The sequence below is a fragment of the Bos grunniens genome, chromosome 25, assembly GCF_055505025.1.
Source record: "Bos grunniens cultivar Pamir isolate PY7600 chromosome 25, Bosgru_T2T1.0, whole genome shotgun sequence".
NCBI lineage: Eukaryota > Metazoa > Chordata > Mammalia > Artiodactyla > Bovidae > Bos > Bos grunniens.
The window spans coordinates 38,934,059-38,954,973 of record NC_141189.1 but is presented as its reverse complement, the minus strand read 5'-3'; the positions used below and the strand labels follow the sequence as shown (position 1 = coordinate 38,954,973).

The 20,915-nt window shown below is 54.7% G+C and overlaps 1 protein-coding gene across 4 annotated transcripts in view; it reads right to left on the bottom strand.

Annotated features, from left to right (window-relative positions):
• PPL (periplakin) overlaps positions 1-6,199 on the bottom strand; it is a 48,993-nt gene extending 42,794 nt beyond the window's left edge. For all 4 annotated transcript variants that reach the window (XM_086375933.1, XM_086375935.1, XM_086375934.1 and 1 more), the window contains exon 1: positions 5,778-6,199. In XM_086375933.1, coding sequence (XP_086232059.1) covers positions 5,778-6,184 — 407 coding nt within the window. In that variant the 5' untranslated portion in view covers positions 6,185-6,199. The remainder of the gene's footprint in view (positions 1-5,777) is intronic.
• Between the last annotated feature and the right edge of the window lie 14,716 nt (positions 6,200-20,915).

Below are 20,915 nucleotides of genomic sequence, written 5' to 3'. Positions count from 1 at the left end.
AACTGAACAACAAGAGAGAGCTCCCTGGCTGCCATGGGGAGGAGGGAGTGGGGTGATGGGGCAGAGGCAGGAATGGTGAAGCAGCTGCAGCAGGGGCACTGGTGACAGGGCCTGGGGGCCCAGCGGGGCTGCCCGCTCAGGAGGCAGGGACCCAAGAGGCCAGGGCAGGGCTCAGTCTACCTGGAGGCAGGAAGGGGCACCGGGGGCCTCGCTGCCTAGGCTCAGGAGGACAGAAGACCCATTAAAAGCAGAGAGAACAAAGACCAGGGGCCATTTCCGTCTCCCCATTCCTAAGACAGGTCAGGGCAGGCAGGCAGGCAGGCTGGAGAGTGGCAGGTGGCGCTGGCAACACCCCACACAGCGCTGCCTGGAGCAGAGAGGAGCCAGAAATCTCTTGACAAGGAGCCTTGGACATGTTCTCAAAGGCAGCTTCTCCCCCAGCCCCCAGGGCCCTCCAGAGGCCCCTCACTCTCCTAGGAGTGTTGCCTAAAAGGTATGACTTGAGGTAAGCCTCTCCCCAGAGGAGCTCCCTGACTGTGTCTGAAATGCCACCATTAGCAGCACTGTTACATGTTCAGCTCCGTTCTGTCCTGAATCTAGTTCACCAGGTCTCATTCCCTCTGCAACAGCACTGGGCAAGTGAGGGCAAAGCCAGAGAGAGGGGAGGTGGAAAGGGTTGCTGGGCGGAGTCAGGGATACAAAACCCAGTGACTCCACCATCTGGCCTGGGGCAGTCCCCAGAGATAGCACCAGCCCCAGGTTGAGGTGGGGAGCCCTAGTTTCCTTCTCCAGGGGCCCCAACATTGGCCATGTGTGAGCCGTGAATGCAAGGCGAGTGCCTTTACTCTGGGCCTCAGTGTTCTTCTCTGTGAAATGGGATACCAGCAGCAGCCTTACAGGCTCGGTGTCAGAATGAGATTTTATATATATACATATATATATAAAACATCCATGGCTGTGCTGGGTGCACAGCAGGTGTTGAGAAACGGCTGGGCGGATCACTCCAGTCCTGGCTACCCACGTAGTGGGAGGGGAACTTTGCTGACAGGACCCTCCTGCAGACTGTTCGAGCTTTGCAACTGACACTAATCAATGCATGCAGGTGTGTCTTTCCATGTGTCTTCTTAAGGTGTGTGTGGGGTCCACATGAATGTTAGGGTGAATGAATGGGAGTCAGCTGACCTCCTGTGCCCCTGGGGCAACAGCCTCCACAGCTGGAAGGAGCCCAGCTGCCTGGTCAGCTCCGTTCTTAGCACCATCCTCATCTTTGGGGCTCAGCTGGTAAAGAACCCGCCTGCAATGCGGGAGACCTGGGTTTGATCCCTGGGTTGGGAAGATCCTTTGGAGAAGGGGACGGCTACCCACTCCAGTATTCTGGCCTGGAGAATTCCATGGACTGTATAGTCCATGGGGTCACAAAGAGTCAGACACAACTGAGCGAGTTTCACTTTTCATCTTTAAAGCAGTGTGCACTCACCACTGTCTCTGCCATGACTTACTGAGCACTCACTGGGAGCTGGGCCGGTCACATGCATTCTCTCACTTGAGCCACTAGCGACCTCACCAACTGATGGCTGCTGCAACACTCCCATTTCACAGATGAGGAAACTGAGATTCAAGTGTTTCGTGACCTGCCCAAGGTCACACAGCTCAGGAGAGGCAAAGCTGGGGCTTGGACCCACACCTGGATGACACGCTCTTAATCACCGAGGGGCCCAGGGTACCCCAGCTAGCTTCCAGGAGGACACACGCCCCTTTCACCAGCCTCCAAACCCTTGGGCCCTGCCTCTCCCACAGGATGTCCCCATTAGGACTGGGCCATTCTTGTAGGACTTTGCATAGGTGAGGTCAAGAACTGAGGCCAGGCTGCTGGGTGCTCACTGGGACCCAGGTCTGGGTAGAGGGGCAAAATTAGTCCCATTTTACTGAGGGGGAAGCTGAGGCTCCTAGCGAGGCCAAATTTCTTTGCCAAGCTCAAACACAGGCAGAGTTCAGTCTAACTGCAGAGCTGGGTCTAACCATCCATCCCTCGCAATGACAGGTCAGACACCTCCCCAGGAAGTCCTCCCCGATAATCCAGGTCTCCACCCTAACCCTGACAGATCTCACTTCAGACCAGTCAGGGAGCAACAGGGCCATCAGGCTGGAAATCTCATCTGTCCAGCTCTATGTCCCCCCAAACTCTCAGTGGTTCCCATCACTACCATGACACAGTCCTGCAACCACAGTGGTAATTAAGCAAAATTCCATCAAATGTAGAGATTGTCAACCTCTCCTCCACAGCCACCCCTACTCCTCAGAATGGCACCCCAGGAGTTGTGCAGTGCACTGCCTGTCCATTGCGGAGTCAGCTCAATCCCAGATACATAGCAGGTGCCTACTTAAATGTATTCAACAGTTATAACTATCACAGCTGCTGTGGATCGAGGCTTCCTATAATTCTCTACCCTTTCCCTGCATTATTTCATTTAATCCTCATGCCAACAATATCACCAGGCAGGTAGTATTTTTATGCCCATTCCACAGCTGAGAAAGCAGAGGCTCAGAGAGGCCATGCAGCTGTCCCCAGGTGGCACAGCTGGAGAGCAAGGACTGGCCAGGGCTGTGCTCTCAGCATCCAAGCAGGGCGGTAGGACCAGGGCCCCTCAAGGCCCTCCCCGCTGAGCTGGACACTATCCTTGGTGACCCTGCAGCAGCAGCCTGACCCTGTCATTAGCTCAGGTGTGAACACCAGTTCCGACACCTGTCATTAGAAACCAGGGCAGCAGGAGCAGCGGAGTTCACACCCAGTTCCAGCTGCTACAAGGCTGACAAACAGGGAGGGGCAGTTTTCTCCTAAGGGGCTCTCCACGAATTTCTGTTCACTTGTGCCATCCAAAGCCTGTGACAGCGGGGTTGTGTGCAAGTCACCTGGCTCCTGAATTCCCTTTGCTGGGGGCAGGGATGCTGACCCTCACTCTGGGCACTTCCTATGTGCCCGGGCAGCGGAGCGGGGAGCGCAGGGCAGGGCGGGGGGAAATCCTCCCCATTGTTATGTTGGCTCCTCCCAGCAACCCCACACGGAAGATATTAGTACCAGGCCTGCCTTGCAAATGAGGAAACTGAGATTCATAGAGGTTCCTGAGCCTTTCTGGAACCAGAGGCGAGGTGTTCAACTGACCACCTCAATGCTGAATCTCACTGGCAACCCTGCCCTCCCCCAGACAGAAGAGGAAGCCCCCAGAAAACTCAGGGTGCAAGAGTAACTTGGGGGCCAGCATCCTGTGACCAGCGAGCACATCTTAGAGCTATGGGTACAGAGCCAAGCACTGGGTAACACTCAAGAGGCTACCTTCAACTGTGCAATCTGTTCCATGAACTTGTCTCCACCAAGGGGAACATGCTGGGCTGGCAAGACCACGGTCACCTGGCATCTACACAGGGCTGTGACTGTGCAAGGCCACAGGGCCCAAAGGAAGAATCTCGTCCCATCTTGGGAAGAATCGGGGAGGGCTTCCTGGAGAAAGAGACCTCCAAGCTGAGATCACACATTCAACTAGGGGCAGCGGGTGGCTGCCTTGGGCCAGGGGTATTGTGAAGTGCAGGACCCATGCCCATTAACCCTGAGTCCCTGAAGCTGTAAAGGATGTTAATTGCTTCCTTCCTGCTCTCTGCTGGGAAGGCCAAGACCCTCCCAGATTGTCCAGATTCATTATAACCTTTTGTTAGGTCCAAGCCCAGCCCTTGGGGGACTGGACGGATGAAGAGCTGGAAGAAGGGGAGGCTCAGAGGGATGAGGGAGGCGGAGAACAGGGCAAGGCTGGCCCATCTCCTGGTGTGTGGGTGTGTGCGTGTGTGTGGAGGACTGGAGGGGCCCTGGTCTTGGTCAGGGAAGAACAGCACAGCCCTCCCTGGCTGGCACAGAGCGCCTGATTGTGCAACATCTGAAAGAATAGTTCAGGGACTGGATGGGACCCCAGCTGGGTTGGAGAGCCAGCTGGACCTGGCCACTGAGGAGCAGCGTGTAGAGCCCTGCCCAATCCCTGGGGTTGGGAAAGACCAGGGAGGCTTGTATGTGTGTGTGGCGGGGGTGTGTGTGGGGGCGGGGGGACCCTGGGAGGGGAGGGAAAGAAATACTTCTGAACTTGAAACAAGGCAGAGGGGAGAAGGGGCAGTGGGGTCACAGGGGAGTGGAGTTTCTGAAAAGCCTAGAATTCAAAGGCATGGAGGGCCCACCCTCTACGTCTCAGGTGAGGGCACCATGAGATGGCTGGATGGCATCCCTGACTCGATGGACATGAGATTGAGCAGGCTCCTGGAGTTGGCGATGGACAGGGAGGCCTGGCTTGCTGCAATCAACGGGGTCACAAAGAGTTGGACACAACTGAGTGACTGAACTGACTGAACAAAGACATGGAGGGCCCACCCTCTCCACGCCAGGCCCAGGGCGCCTGCACCTGTCAGACAGGTCTGCCTGGGCTGGACCACAGGGGCAGGGTGGGAGTGCAGGCCCGGGGCTCCTCGCCTTCATCCCTGACCTGGGAGGGAGTGAGGGACTGCTTCCAGGGGAAGGGGTCTCAGATGAGGGCACTTTGGGGTGGATACACTTGGGGCAGGTGGGCTCTGCAATTTTTTTTTAGTTTCCCCACCTGCCTGAAGCCCCTTGTTGGATAAAGGCTCCCTCTCAGCTATAGCCCCTGCCTCCTTTTCCCTAGAGAGAGGCCAAGGACGGGTCTGAGGTCTTGCCCCCTCCCTCAATCTCAGCATCTCCACTGAGGTTCCCCTAAACCGGTTATTAAGTGAATACATTAGGCTTACCAAGCGGACATGGGCTGCCGTTTCAACGCAAACACATCTTTCAACGCAAACACATCGAGACATGTCATTCCCTTCCCAGGCGGCCCTGGGAACCGGAGGCTCTCAGAGACGCCGCCAGTTTCGGCGCTGGTTGGTGGAGGGGGGCGGGGGGGTGCTAGGGGTAGCCACGCCCCTGAGAAATCACTCAGGGAGAAGGCCCCACCGCCCTTCCAGGAGCTCCGCAGACCTCGGGGTGGGGTAGCGGGTGTGGACCAGGGGTGCCTCAGCCCGGGTTCCCCCAACCCCACACCCACGGCTTCCTCCGAACCAGGCTCTGGAGCGCAGGATGGCAGGTGCCGGAAAGTTCTGCTGCAGGTGGCACGTTCCCCGCCCCCCAATTCGTCCCCTCACCTCTCGCCTCCCCGACTCCAGAAGCACCTGCGCGCCCCTCCAAGGAGCGTCGGTGAACGTCCCCAGCCACGCCCCCCCGCTCCAGCTCAACTTCACCGCGTGGGTGCGCCCCTAGACGGTGCTTCTGTCCGTGCACACACCCCCGCCCCCGCCCCCGCCTTGGGTGTAGCGTCCGCCGGACACACCACTCTCCACCCGGGCGGTGCTTCCTGGCCCGCGAGGACCCCTGGCCCAAGGGCGACCGCGGGACGCGAAGAACCCCTCCACCCCCCTGTGACTCCACCTCAGTACCTTGGTCTCTAAGCGCCCAAGCCAGTACTCTCCCGGCTCCTAGAACTTTCCGGTGCCAAACAGCGTGTTTTCCTTCCGCGCCCCCGGCCCACCTCCATTCCCACCTTGGCCGTGCTTCCCAGCTCAAGGGTAGCCCTCGGGCGCCCGCGTCCCCGCGCGTCGCGCACTCCAGGCTGGGCTCCCCGCCCCGCGGGGCTCCCAGGGCGGTGCGCACCCCCTCCCAGCCGCCGCAGCCCCGGAGGCCCGGCCGTTCCCCTCACGGCCCGGGCCGCGCATCCCGGCCCAGTGCGGCCCCTCACCTGCGGGTCCGAACCGTGGGGCTGTATTTGCCTTTGTTTCTCTTCCTGAAGAGCGAGTTCATGGTGGCGGCCGGGCGGGGCGGCGGGTCGCTGCGCCGGGCTGGGCACTGGGCGGCGGAGGCCCCGGCGCGCACCGAGGGGAGGGCAGCTGGCGCAGGTGAGCGGGCGGCGACGCGGGAGCCCCGAGTGCGGCGCGGCGGCGGCGGCCGGTCACTACTCGTGGGGGGCGGGGCGCCCGCAGGCCCCGGCTCCCTCCGCCGCTCCCGAGAAGGTGGCGCGTACCTTCCCGGGGGAGGGGCGCCGGGTGGGCGGGGCTTCCAGGCGCGCCCTCGGCCAGGCTGGAGCGAGCTGGGCGCCCGGCCTGGAATCTGGGTGGGGACACGGGGTCCTGGGAGGACCCGGCCCATCCCACCCCACCTCCCAGCCTGGACACTCGAGAAGCTGGGCAGGCGGGCGGAGGCGCGCTGGCGGCTCTCCCGAGCGCGCTCCTCAGCCCCCTCGCCCCTGACTCGCGGCCTGGCGCACGCGCCCCAGACTGAGGACCCTCACCCGGGTCTCGGATGCCCCTCTTGGGCACCGGGGCTCCCTTTTCTTGGCTGACGCCCAGGTGGGGCCCCCAGTCAGATGGGACAGCCTGACGGATCTCTATGCCCCGATAGCTAGTGAATTACTCTCAGGTGGTAGGACTGTCGATGGCAGTTGAGAAAAGGGAGCTTGGGAGTGCACCTTGATGTTGTTTAGACGCTAAGTCGTGTCCGACTCGTTGCGATCCCACGGACTGTAGCCCGCCAGGCTCCTTTTTTCTATGGGATTTCCCAGGTGAGAACACAGGAGTGGGTAGCCATTTCCTTCTCCAGGGGATCTTCCAGACCCAGGGATGGAACTTGCGTCTCTAAGATTGGCAGGCGGATTCTGAGCCACCTGGGAAGCCCCGGAGTGCGCCTGCCTGAGTTCAAATCCTGCTGTTATGAACGGTCAGCTGACTCTTCAGCAAGGCTTCTCTCTGCTCCCAGCCTCAGTTTCCTTTTTCTGTCAAACAGTGGTAACAACCGCACCCCACGCCATCGGGGATTCCTGTAGATAATTCACACAACACTTCACACAGTCCTATGTGCCAAGTTACATCTGTGCCAGTAGAGGCCAGTCACGCCGGGGCCCTGCTGCGCTGTGTGCCCGCGGAGAAGGCTGCAGTTAGACAGCCGGTAACCCGGGGTCTGGCCCTGAGCCAGAGTGGGGCCCTGATAGCAGGGAGCGTTCAGCGTCCCTCTGGAGGGCACTTCGGGTCCTGAGCCCAGCTGGGAAGGAGGAGCACCCAGTCCTCAGGGGAGATGCCAAAGGGCTCAGATGGGGAGCAATGATGAGGGAAGGAGGCAGGCCCCCCCACCCCCCCACTGAGCATCCAGAGTCCTCAGGCCAGTCACTTCCCCAGCTGCTTTTTGTTTAAAAAATAAGGAGGTTGATTCCTACAGGCTTTTCCTTCCCCAGACCCCAGAGCATTTGAGAACAGTGTCCTGTAGGCCATGGGGTCCCCCAACCTCCAGTATCTAATGCCTGATGATCTGTGATGGAGCTGATGTAATAATAATAGAAATAAAGTGCACAGTAAGTATAGTAGAGGGGGTGTAGTTCAATGGTAGAGCGTGTGCTTAGCATGCTCGAGACCCCGGGTTCAATGCCTGGCACCTCCATTTAGGAGTTTCTCCTTACTAGGAGGAGAGAGTTTATTATTGTGGGGAGGGAGGGGATATATATATAACTGATTCGTGTTGATGTATGGCAGAGACCACCACAACATTGCAAAGCAATTATCCTCCAATTAAAAAAAAAAAAAAGTAATGTGGTTGAATCATCCTGAAACCATCCCCCCCAACCCCGTCCTTGGAAAAATTGTCTTCCATGAAACCAGTCCCTGGTGCCAAAAAGTTTGGGGACGGCTGCTTTAGGTCATCTGTTGTCCCTGCCGTCACAGGACTTCAGTGTTGAAGTGTTACAGAGATTCTGGGAAAACCTTATTTGTTAGGGGGTAGCTGCGGTGGGCTTAAGGGGGTCTGTGGATCCTCCTACAGTTGCTTTCAAAATGTGTGTGTGTCCAAATGCACATTTTGAGGGCAAGAGTCTATCGCTTTCAGTGGGCTCGTTCATTGGCTCATTCCACAGATACAGATATTCTCCCAGCCGTGGCTGCCTGGTTCTGCTACGTAGATGAGGAAAGGGAAAAAAAACAAAAACAGTAAAAGGCCTTTCTCTTAAGGGAGGGGGAAAGACACATGCTAATACTACTAACAATACATTGACAAACTCAAACTCAAGTTGGGATCTGAAGACCTAAAAAGGATAAAGGACCCTGGGAGGAGCAGCAGCTCAGCTTCCCCAGGGGAGCTTGTAAAATGCAGATTCCGGGGCATGACCCCCCTTCTGATTGGGGGGCCGTGTGCAGGAAGGGTCTCAGGAGTCTAAACTTTTAGCAAGTCCCCCTGGTGGTCCCTGGCCCCTCTATGAGAAACCAGGAGTGAGGGATATTGCCTGCAGCTCTCAGATAGGGAATCCTGTACAGACCTTCCAGCCACACCTAACCCTTCTCTCCTCTTTGAACTTAGCACTGCCCTGGCTTCTCTATCAGATGCCCCTTCTAGATGGGGAGTTCCCCACCAGGCAGCTTAGTGCTTGAGCAATTCCCTCCAACCTGAAGGGACTTCCCTCCCCTAGTCTGAGGTTAGCTCCGGGGGTGGGAGTGGGGTGGGACCTAGAGTCCCACTACAAGCATTGGGCTTCCCTGGTGGTTCAGATGGTAAAGAATCCACCTGCAATGCAGGAGACCTAGAGACTATAAGTCCAGACTACAAGTCCATTGGGAATAGGTGTCAGGGAGGAGCCCAAGGCTTCAGAACACACAGCTTGGTGGTGGTGGTGGTGGGGGTGACTTGGGGTCTAGACTTGGCCTGAAGTCAGGACAAAACTTGCTCAGCCTGGACCCCTTCCTGTGCCCCTAAGTGAGCCAAAGGGCTCAGGAGGGAATACTGTCCAACCCCCTGTTTTATGGCACAACTCTGCATGGAAACTCTTTTCCTTCCTTCTCCGGATTGCCTTTCCCTTGGAGAGTAAATTGGGGTCATTCACGGCAGCACCGTTGCTAGGGAGGAGATCCTGGAAACAGCCTGATGGCCACTGGGATGGGGATCAGGTGGTTAAATAACCCAGAGCGCATCTACTCTGGAAGACCGTGCAGCTGGAAATGAATGAGATGTGGAATTCGTTGTCAGGCGCCAGGAGCAAAGTGTGAGAGAGAAACAGAGAATATATATGCTCATATGTACAGAAAACTTCTGGAAGGATCCACAAGACTCTGTTAGCCATGAGTCCCCTCAGGAGACAAATCTGAATTTTCATTGTACGCTCTTTCATAGTGTTTGGATTTTGTCTTATTTTTTAAAAGTTCCTTTGGATATTGTTTTTATATGTGCTTGGATTAATTTTTCAATGTCTTTTTTCAATTACTTTCTATTTTTTAGCCATGTGGCATGTGGGATCTTAATTTCCCAATCAGGGATTGAATCTGTACCCCTTGCTTTGCAAATGCAGAGGTTTAACCAGTGAACCACCAGGGAAGTCCTTTAGTTACTTTTAAAAGACTCATTTCAAAATGACCCAAGCCTGGCATTCCTACTTCCCAGACTCTTCCCTGCCTCCACTCCCCACTTCATGCCCCTCTGTTAGGGTCCACTACACTCTATGGTGTTAACCTCCTTCCTTGCCAGTCTTCCTTACTGGACTGAAAGATACTGGTTGATAAGGATTATGGAAGATACAACATTTGGGCAAAATAGAACCCATGTTAAGGAAGGAAGCCTCCCTACCTTCAAGTTGCTGATAGTCTAAGGCTGGAGACAAAGAGACAGCAACTACAAAGCCAACTGGGCTGAGTCTAGGGAGATGAACCTTATCAGGGCTCCAAAGATGGGGTGGGGGCAGCAGCCAGGGAGCCCTGGAGTTCTCACTCAGTCCCTTTCAGCTGTTGCAGCTTGTACACAGGTCATTTTGTCCTTCTGAGCCTCAGTTTTCCCCGTCTGTGAAATGGACACAACTATAGTATCCACCTCCTAGGTGAGATCCCATGTGTTAAGCACTTGGCATGCCCCTAGGCCCTGAGTGAGGGTCCCACAAATGAGAGGGGTTGACCTCTGCAGGTGGAAGCTCCATGCTTGTGAGGCTGAGGGTTACAAGCAATTACAGGACAATTCAGAACTCCAGACTTCTCCCAACTTCCAAATCCTCCTTCCCTACACCTAGAAAAGTGAAGTTTGGCTTCTGGGAGGGAACCAGACTAGGGACCTCCAGGTGAGCAGGCTGATAGCTCAGCTGCTGTAACAGCCGTGACACTGATGATGTTATGTGACATTGATGATATTAATGCCATTTCTCCATTATTGAGGACCGACTCTATGCCAGGCAACACAGCATGTAGCCAATATACTTCAGCAGGTTGACACTCCCCAGAGACCCCCACTGACTCCCCGAGGACCCTCCCTCCCAAGAGGAAGCTCTCTTATCTTCCAGGGAAGCTCGCTGAGGCCCCGAGAGGCCCAGTGCCAGCTGGGCTGGTTCCTGGCTTAGCCTGCTCTGGCCCCGTGCTCTCGGACCCCCACCCGTCTCCACCCTCATGGGCTGACTCAGCTGGGCCCGGCCCAAGTGCTTTGGGGAGAATGAGTAGATTTTGGGAGGAACTGAGTTGTCCTTCACCATCCCTCTTCCCTCCAGCCTCTAGAATCTGGGTTTCTGAGCTGGTGCAGCATGTGTGTGTGTGTGTGAGTGTGTGCACATGTGTACACACGTGTGCAAGACGCTCAGTGGGTAGGCCGGATGGGGTGGGAGCTGGGATCTGGTCCCTGTGGATCCTCCTGTGGGCAGATGGGATTTGCTTGGTTTCGAGGAGCCCTCATATGCCAAGTGACTCATCTGCTCTGCCTGTGCCGTGGGGTGGGGGCTCGGGGAGCGTGTTTGCTTTCCCCGGGGGGTTGACTTGACGTTCACCCTGAAGGGATGGTACCTGCCCGGCTGTTCTGTTCCCTGGCAACTAGGCCACCTTTGGCCCCTGAACCCCGTCCCCTGCCTAGAGCTGGGCCAGGCGGCTGTCTCCCAGGAGGCCACCACATCTGAAGGGTCACCCACACCCTCCCTGTTTGCGATCATTGTTTCCCCAGCAGCTGGAGAGGTGCTCGCTCACTCCCTGGCTGGCTCAGGTGTTTCGGTGAACCAGTTTGAAACAAGAAGGGCAGCATTCCCGCAGAGAGAGGGGTGTGCAGGATGGAAGGCCAGTTCCTCACCATGGAGCCTCTCCTCCCAGGGCAGAGGCCCAGCCTTTCTGTGGACAGACAGCTGTTCTCCCATCTCCAGGGGTACAGCCTCACCCCCACCTAGAGGGCATTCAGAAATGCAGATTCCAGGGCCCCCGTCTGAGATTGCAGCTGGTGGGTCTGGCTAGAGCCGCAGCATCTGCATGTTAACAAGCACATACCCCCCCACCCCCCCCCACCCCAGGATGCTAAAGCTTGTGGGTCTCTGGATTGCCCTGAGAGACACAGCTGTGAGCAGAGAGATGCAGCACATGGGCAGGCCTGGTCTACACCCTCTGGGGAAGAACCCGCAGGCTGTAGCTTGAGGCCAATCTCAGTTTGAATCCTGCCCAGAGTGTGACCTTGGGTTGGTGGCTTAACCTCTCTGAACCTGGCGTCCCCATCTGTAAAATGTGGATGAGCCAGTGCTCCGTGATGGCGTGGCGTGGAGGGCCCTCTCCTCCCCGCCCTCCAAGGGGACAGGAGGGGGCTGGCCTGGCTTCACCCCGTGTTTTGTAACATGTATTTACTTTCCTCGCAGAACAATGCAATGGATGGAAAATCATGCTGGCCGTCCAGTCCAGATGGGCTGAGTCACACTCAGCCCTGGGCCGGTGAGCTCCCCACCACGGCCCCCCTGGGACCAGGGAGGAGGCTGGCCGCTGGCAGCAGAGACAAGAGAGGGTCCACGGTGAGTCACCCCTCTGCCTGCCCGAGTCATCCCCCAGGAATGTGCCTCTGGCCTGAACCCGCCTGGGGCCCCTGGCAGGCTGCCCCAACCTGGCCACCTCCCCACTGCCTGCCAGGAAGCCCCACCCTGATGCCCCCCAAGTGGGCATCTGCGGCTCAGATGACCTTCCTGCCAGCCCTCTCTGGAGGGCTGTGTACCTGCATGATGGTGTCTGCTGTCAAAACATCAGAACAGCTCCTGACCAGTGCCTGAATAGTGGCAGCACTGAGCCTCCACTGCCCCTGGCCACCCTGGCCCTTCTGCAGGACCCAGCCATGGAGGGGTTAACCCTCTGCTCAGCAGAGGCCTCTTGGACCTGGCTTCACCCACAGGCTGATGGCCCCTCTGGCCCAGCCATACTGCACCCTAATAGCATCTTGCAGATCTGAGCCTCATCGTGAACCCTGGATGGCTTGCCGGCACAACCTACTCTACATCTCTGGACGCCTCATTTCAAGCCCATCCCTGGGCCTCCCAGATGGAGCAGTGAGGGCCACCCAGTGAGGAGGTCATGCTGTCAGGGCAGAGAGTGGAGCTGGGTGGGGTCCTGGGGCCAGACTGGCTCTGCCAGGCCTGGGATCTCCACCGCAGGACAGGCTGCCCAACCCAACTCCAAAACTCCCCTCCCCACGACCAAGCCTACTTCCTCCCTGCCCTGCCGGGGCCCATGCTGCCCAGACCGGTGGGGCTACATTTCTGGAGCCAATGTGTGACAGTTCCTGGGGATGGCCCAGGTCAGGAGGTCAGGACCCCATTCCCTCCTGCACCTGGGGACCTGAGTGATGGACAGGCCAGGCCACAGGGGACAAAATACAAAATCAAATCAAGCTTTAGCTTGAAACCAAACTGGGTTTGAAATCTGCCTCAGCCATATCACCAGCTGTGTGACCTTAAGCAAGTGGCTTAACCTCTCTGAACCTCAATTTTTCCACCCGTAAAATTGGGAAGAGCCTGTGAGCGAAGATGTCAAATCCTCACTCCTCCATTTCCTAGCTGTGTGGCCCTGGGGAAATGTCTTCGACCTTCTGAACTTTGGTTTCTCCATCTGCAAAACTGTGGACACTCTGGCATTTGCTCCAGTTCAGTTCAGTTCAGTTCAGTCGCTCAGTCGTGTCCGACTCTTCGACCCCATGAATCGCAGCACGCCAGGCCTCCCTGTCCATCACCAACTCCCGGAGTTCACTCAGACTCACGTCCATCGAGTCAGTGATGCCATCCAGCCATCTCATCCTCTGTCATCCCCTTCTCCTCCTGCCCCCAATCCCTCCCAGGATCAGAGTCTTTTCCAATGAGTCAACTCTTCGCATGAGGTGGCCTAAGTACTGGAGTTTCAGCTTTAGCATCATTCCTTCCAGAGAAATCCCAGGGCTGATCTCCTTCAGAATGGACTGGTTGGATCTCCTTGCAGTCCAAGGGACTCTCAAGAGTCTTCTCCAACACCACAGTTCAAAAGCATCAATTCATCGGCGCTCAGCCTTCTTCACAGTCCAACTCTCACATCCATACATGACCACAGGAAAAACCATAGCCTTGACTAGACGGACCTTTGTTGGCAAAGTAATGTCTCTGCTTTTTAATATGCTATCTAGGTTGGTCATAACTTTCCTCCCAAGGAGTAAGAGTCTTTTAATTTCATGGCTGCAGTCACCGTCTGCAGTGATTTTGGAGCCCCCAAATATAAAGTCAGCCACTGTTTCCCCATCTATTTCCCATGAAGTGATGGGACCGGATGCCATGATCTTCATTTTCTGAATGTTGAGCTTTAAGCCAACTTTTTCACTCTCCACTTTCACTTTCATACAGGGCCTTAAAAGGATTAGGTGAAGTAAAACATGTAACAATGACAGAAAATAACGACTTTTGTTGAGCATTTACTGTGTGCCGGGCCTTGCGCTAAGTCCTTAGCTCAGGGAAGCATGCTAGCACTGTGATTTCTAGCTTCATCGAGATGTGATAGACATACAACAGAGTACATATATTTCAAGTGTATCATCTGTTAAGTTCTGACAAAAGCACACAGAAGTGGAACCACAACAAAGAGGGCAATCTGGCCTTTTTCCTCTCCCCACTTTTCAGATGTGGAAACTGAAGCTCCGAGGTATTCAGTGCATTCAACGCCTACTCAAAAAGGTCAGGAAGGGACTCAGGATTTAAACCCTGCAGTCTGAGCCAGCACCCTCGTCCCTACCTCAACCACCATTCAGCAGCAGGTGCCGGGCACAGAGTAGGTGCCCAGTGTCATGTTGAATGAAAGAATGGTGTGATCAAGAGGGTCACTGCACCGTGGTCCCAGGGAAGGTCCCCAGAGGAGGACCAAGCAGAGCTAGTAGGTCCTGAGTCAGAACTGGGGTGGAAGAGAAGGGAGTCATTTGTCCCTTCATTCAATATTTATTGAGTATCTACTATGTGACAAGTCCTGTTCTAGGTGCTCAGGGCGCAAATGGAACACAATGGACATAGGTTCCTCCTCTCTGGGAGCTAGTAGGGCAGGAATGAGGAGACAGTGTAAGCATGACATCCCTAGGGGGAGATCACGGCATCTCTCCAATATCCCCAAGGATGGAGCACTGCAGGCAGACAAAATCATGGACCAGGCCCCAACACACCATGAAGAAAGCAGCCAGACCCCAGGCTGAAGGTGGCTGGAGGCCCTCGCTGGAGGCAGGGACCCCCGGCTCCCTCATCATGGCCCTCCCTGCCAACCATCACTGATATTTCCTTGGGAACCAGGCTTCCCTGTCCTGAGGGGAGGATCTTGCCCCCAGAGTGCCTCCCATTTGTGGAGCACCTACCTAATGCCCCATCCTGGGGATATAGGAGCTAGCAAGATACAGCCTGAACAACCCAGTCTGGGAAAAGAAAGGGATAGAAGAGCAAGCTAATGACCACACATAAAGAAACAAAATGATCTGGGACTTCCCTGGTGATCCAGTGGCTTAAGACTGCGTTTTCAGGGGCTTCTCTGGAGGCTCAGTGGTAAAGAATCCGCCTGCCAGTGCAGGAGACATGGGTGCATCCCTGATCTGGGAAGATCCCACATGCTGCGGAGCGACTAAGTCCACGTGACACAACTGTTGTGCTCTAGGGCCCGGGAGCCACAACTGCTGAGCCCAAGTGCCCTAGAGTCGGTGCTCTGCAACGAGAGAAGCCACAGCGGTGAGAAGCCCAGGAATCGAAACTAGAGAGTGGCCTCCCCTTGCCGCAACTAGAGAAAAGCCTGAGCAGCGATGAAGACCCAGTACAGCCAAAAATAAATACATAAATAAAATTATATATTAAAAAAAAAGACTTTGTGCTTCCAATACAGGGGGCATGTGTTCCATCCCTGGTCAGGGAAATAAGATCCCACGTGCCATGCAGCACGGCCAAAAAAAAAAATTTTTTTTTTAAAGAAATGAATGGAGAAGGAAATGGTAACCCACTCCAGCATACTTGCCTGGGAAATCCTATGGACAGAGGAGTCTGGTAGGCTATACAGTCCATGGGGTTGCAAAGAGTCAGACGTGACCTAGCATCTAAGCAACAACAACATGCATTTGTCAGTTTCTGTCATACGAGTACTGTAAGAAACTAAATAATTAAAAGCATGATTTGTGATTTAAAAAAAAAGAACTGAAATGACCTAACTGCTCATCCGTGGGGAGGTGGGCAGAGGAACAATGATACTGCCAGGCTCTGGACAGGCAGATGGGGTCGGAAAGACAGGGGTCCATAGCCTCGCGAGGAGGGAAGTCTAGGTGGTAACAAGTGAAGCAGCAGATGTTTTGACCATTTCTGATTTAAACTAGAGCTGCCCCTAACTCGGCAAGTTGGCCTATCTACCCGGTCTGGACCTGCCCAGGCTCTTTGTCTACTGTCTCTGCTGAGGTCAAACATTCCTGCCCTGGACCCAGGAGGCCCAGCCACAGCAGGCTAACCCCCTCCCCACCCCGGGCCAACCTCTGGTCACCGGCTCAGGCTTAATCCCCCATCCGGGCCTGGGCCTCGGAAGTGATGAGTCAACTCAAGCTGGCTTTGGACAAACACCCCCCTCCTCCCGGCCCTGGGGTCCCTGTTCCACGCCCACCCAGTCCATCCTGTTCCCGAGTCAGGGCCCAGCCTCTGCCGGCCCCTGGGGGGGTGACTTGGAGCAGCCCTTGCCAAAAGAACTTCCTGCAAGTGCTGGAATATTCTGTCCTTTCAGCACGAGCCACACGTAGCTGTTGAGCACTTAGAATGTGGCTCATGCAACTGCGTGTTTAATTTTGCTGTTTATATTTCTTATTTACATAAATATCTGACATGTTCCTATCTGTTTCATGAATTTAAATAGCTGCCTGTGGCTGGCGACTATCACATTGGGTGGCTCCAGGCAGGGGGTGGGGGAGAAGTCAACGTCCTGGAACCATAGCCTCTCCCCAAGGCAGGGGCAGTTAGGGCCTCCGGGATGGAGCTGGGGGTCCCTTGGGGTCTGTTGAAGAGGTCAAGCTTAACTTTCCGTACCTGTGGCTGTTCATTCCTAGCCCCTTAGTCTGACCCAGTGTGGTGGGCAGAATCATGACCTGAGCTGATCTCCTAGCGTTGGAGTGTGGGCTCCAGGATCCAGGGGCCAGCCTCCCTCATCCCTCCTAGACCTCTGACTGCCTGTATCGTAGTCCTGCCCTCCCTCAGCCGGTCCCTACACCCCTCCTCCGATGAGGGGGAAGAAGTCACATCTGATCTGCTGAACATCCTTGCCCAGGTCCCCCGGAAAGCAGAGCTTGGGTTCAGGGACTTCGCTTTTGGAAGGGACCCTGGGATACAGGAGCAGGGAAGTGGGTGGAGAGCATACCAGGGGCAATACATCGACAGGGTGGGGTGGGGGTCCTGCAGTGGGCTGATGGTGGTCCCTCTAGAGGAGACAGTCCGAGTTCTAACCCACTGCAACCTGGGAACGCGAGGTCATTTGAGAAAAGGGTCTTTACAGATGCAATTAAATTTAGGATCTCAAGGTGAGATCATTCTGGATTTAGGGTGGGAAATGGCAACCCACTCCAGTATTCTTGCCTGGAAAATCCCATGGACAGAGGAACCTGGTAGGCTACAGTCAATGGGGTTGCAAAGAGTCAGACACAACTGAGCAACTTCATTTCCACTTTCACTTTCACTGCAAAATCCCATGGACAGAGGAGTGTGGTAGGCTACCGTCCATGGGATCACAAAGAGTCAGAATTGACCAAGCGACTTCACTTTCACTGCATCCAGTGGGGCTTACCAGGTGGCGCTAGTGGTAAAGAACCCGCCTGCCAATGAAGGAGACATAAGAGACTTGGGTACGATCCCTGGGTCGGGAAGACCCCCTGGAGGAGGGAATGGCAACCCACTCCAGTGTTCTTGTCTGGAGAATCCCATGGACAGAGGATCCTGGTCGGGGGCAGGGGAGTAGTGGCTAAAGTCCAAAGGGTCACAAAGAGTCAGACACGACTGAGGCAACAGCCCACATGCACTGCGTCCGATGACAGATGTCTTTATAAGAGACAGGCAGAGGGAGGCTGGAGACAGAGACTCGCCTAAAGAGAAGGCCATGGGATGCCCGACTGAGGCAGAGATGGGAACGACGAGGTTTGAGGAAAGAGGAAGTGGCCCCCAGCCAAGGAACGTGGGCTCCAGAAGCTGGAAAAGACAAGTAAACAGATTCTCCTCTCAGACCATCCAGAAGGCATGAAGGTGGTCAACACCTTGACTGTAGCCCCAGGGTGACTGATTTCAGCTTCCGGCTTCCAGAAAGGTAAGATAATACATTTGTATGTGTTTAATATTTACTGATTTATTTGGCTGTTGTGGGTCTTAGTTGCAGCATGTGAGATCTTGTTCCCTGACCAGGGATGTAACCTGGGGCCCCCTGCATTGGGAGCTCATGGGTTTAGCTGCCCTGACGCATGTGCCATCTGGATTCTTCACCCCTGGGCCACCAAGGCATGTCCCCATTCGTGTGGTTTTTTTAAGCCACTAAGAGTGTGCTGATCCATGACAGTGGCTGTGGGGAATTCACACATGAGGCCCTTCTTCCCTGCCCTGCAGGGGGCTTTGTCTGCCCTACCATCCAGATGACTTTGGGCCAAAGGAAGGTCATGACGGAGGTGGGAGAGAAAGGGGCTGGGGAGTGGGTGTCTCCTTCCCCTTGCATCTCAACGCCACCCTCTCAACAGAGTCTCGAGGGAAATGGACCCTCTCTCCAAGCTGGCACTATTTAGCACTATTTTGTTTTATCGACTTCTCCAATGAGATTTTTTTTTAAATTATTGTGATCAAATACACATAGCATGAAATTTACCATTTTAATCATGTTTTTGTTTTAATGGGGCTTCCCTGATGGCTCAGCGGTTAAAGCGTCTGCCTGGAATGCGGGAGACCCGGGTTCAATCCCTGGGTCGGGAAGATCCCCTGGAGAAGAAAATGGCAACCCACTCCAGTACTCTTGCCTGGAGAATCCCATGGACAGAGGAGCCTGGTAGGCTACATTCCATGGGGTCGCAAAGAGTCAGACACGACTGAGCGACTTCACTTTCACCTTCAATCATGTTTTTAGAGGTTTTTTTGATGTGGACCATTTTTGAAGTCTTTAAAAATTTTTTAAAATTTATTTCTTATTTTTGGCTGCGCTGGGTCTTCGTTGCTGAGTGGGCTTTTCTCTAGTTGCAGTGAGCGGAAGTTACTCCCTAATTGTGGAGTGTGGGCTTCTCATCGTGATGGTTTCTTGTTGCGGAGCACCGGCTCCAGGGCACAAGGGCTTCAGTAGTTGCAACTCTGGGCTCTAGTGTGCAGGCTCAATAGGCGTGGTGCACGGCCTTAGTTGCTCTGAGGCATGTGGGATCTTCATGGATCCGGGACTGAACCCATGTCTCTTGCACTGGCAGGAGGATTCTTTACCACAGAGCCACCAGGGAAGCCCCGTTTTTATTTTGAAAGCCTTTGTTGAATTTGTCACAATACCGCTTCTGTTTTCTGATTTGGCTTTTTGGCCACTAGGCATATGGGATTCTAGCTCCCTGACCGGGGATTGAACCCACATCCCCTGCCCTGAAAGGATAAGTCTTAGATCTCCAAGGAAGTCCCTTAACCATTTTTAAGTACAAGTTCAGTGGCATTAAGTGCACTCAACACTGTTGTGCAACCGTCACCACTATCTACCTCCACAGCTTCCTCAAATTTCTCGTCTTGCAAAACTGAAACTCTGCATCCATTAAACATTAACTCCCCTTCCCCCTGCCCCTGCCTCCCCCCCCACCTCTGGCAGCCACCCCTCTACATTCCGTGCCTGTGAACCTGATGACATGTAAGTGGGATCACGCAATATTTGTCCTTCTCTGTCTGGCTTCTTCCACTGAGCATAATGTCTTCAAGGTTCATGCATGGACCTGTCCTTCCTTTTTGAAGGCTGAAACATTTCCACATTATCCCCACTTTAAAGGAGGGGACACTGCAGCCACATATACTGCAGGAACACTGGAAGGTGGCAGGGCCAGAACCTGCACACAGGCCTGTCTGGACTCCGGCACCCACCACTCACCCCCCTGCTACCCCGCCCCCTCTCAAGGGCGTCTGCTAGGGCATCCTACCTTCCCTTCCACTTCCTCTCCTCCTCGCTGAGAGCTCCTGGGCTCCGACACTTTTGCTCACCTTTGGACCCCGTTCCACATTCAGTGTCTGCTGGAATCCCAGAGCGTTTGTGTGGAAGTGACTGGACTTGGGGGTGGGCTGGGGGTTGAGGTCGGTGGGGTCTGGCTGTGCAGCCCTCTAGGTCAGGTTCCCCTCCCCTCGCTCCCCTCCTCCGACTCCTGCTGACCCCAGACTCAGCCTCTGCTCCATCGAAGCTGCCCAGCGACCAGTACAACCACACAGAGTTGTACAGGCTACAACCTGCACATCCGTACATGACCACCCTTGCCAATGACCCTGATGGCCCTGGAGGTTCCCCAGTCTGGGAGGTCTCTGAGCTCTGGGGAGGAGAAAGAAGGAACAGGATTAGAAGCAGCCCCAGGACAAATGAGATGTGATGCAGAAAGCAGACTGAGGATTGCCAGGACTGGGGAAAGGGGAGTAGGAAGGAGTGAGTGCTTTGATGGGTACCAGTTTTCTTTTGTGGTGATAAAAATGTTCTGAAACTAGATAGCAGTGATGGATGCACAGCCTTGTGAATACACGAAAAGCCACTGAATTGTACACTTGAAAATAACTAAGTCCTCCTGGGTTCCCTTACCCTCCTGCTCTCCATCCGGGTGCCACTTCTCAATAAAGTCTCTGGCTTTGTCAGCAAAAAAAAAAAAAAAGAGAGAGAGAGAAAGAAAGAAAGTGGCTAAAACTTGTAATTTTCATGGTATTATTATAATTATTATTTTGCCATGGCATGTGGGATCACAGTTCTCTGACAAGGGGTCAAACCTTGAGCCCTGCAGTGAAAGCGCAGAGTCTTAACCACTGGATTACCCTGGAAGTCCTGTTTTGTGTACCTTATCTCACACACACACACACACGCACGCACACATATGCACACACACTCACGCACACACACTCAGCTGCAGGGAGATATTCACAGATGGGAGGTAGTTCTTGGAGTCTTCAAAACCCACCACAACAATAGGCAGCTGTGGCTCGATCACTCTCGAGGGCCAGTAGGAAGCAGCAGGTGGAGGCTGAAGGCCCAGCCCCTGGGACTGACTTCATGCCCAGTGTTCCCATAGGATCAGCCCATCCTTTTGGTACCTCCTCAGTCCTGACCAGGATGCCTGGATATCTCCAAAGCTCAGGCTGGGAAAATCACACTTTTGGGTACTTCCACTGCAGCTCTGGGGGAAGAAGTCCTGGGTTTGACTTCCTTGCTAGCTGTGTGACCTAGGGCAAGTTACTCAACCTTTCTGTGCCTTAGTTTCCTTGTTAAACTAAATGAGGATTTAGTTTAAATGAGGATTAACAGAGTTTTGACCTGAAAAGGCTGTTTGTTTTAAATGAGGTATAGTTGGTTGTTGTTGTTCAGTAGCTCCATGTGACTCCATGGACTGAAGCACTCCAGGCTCCTGTCCTCCACTATCTCCTGGAGTTTGCTCACATTCATGTCCATTG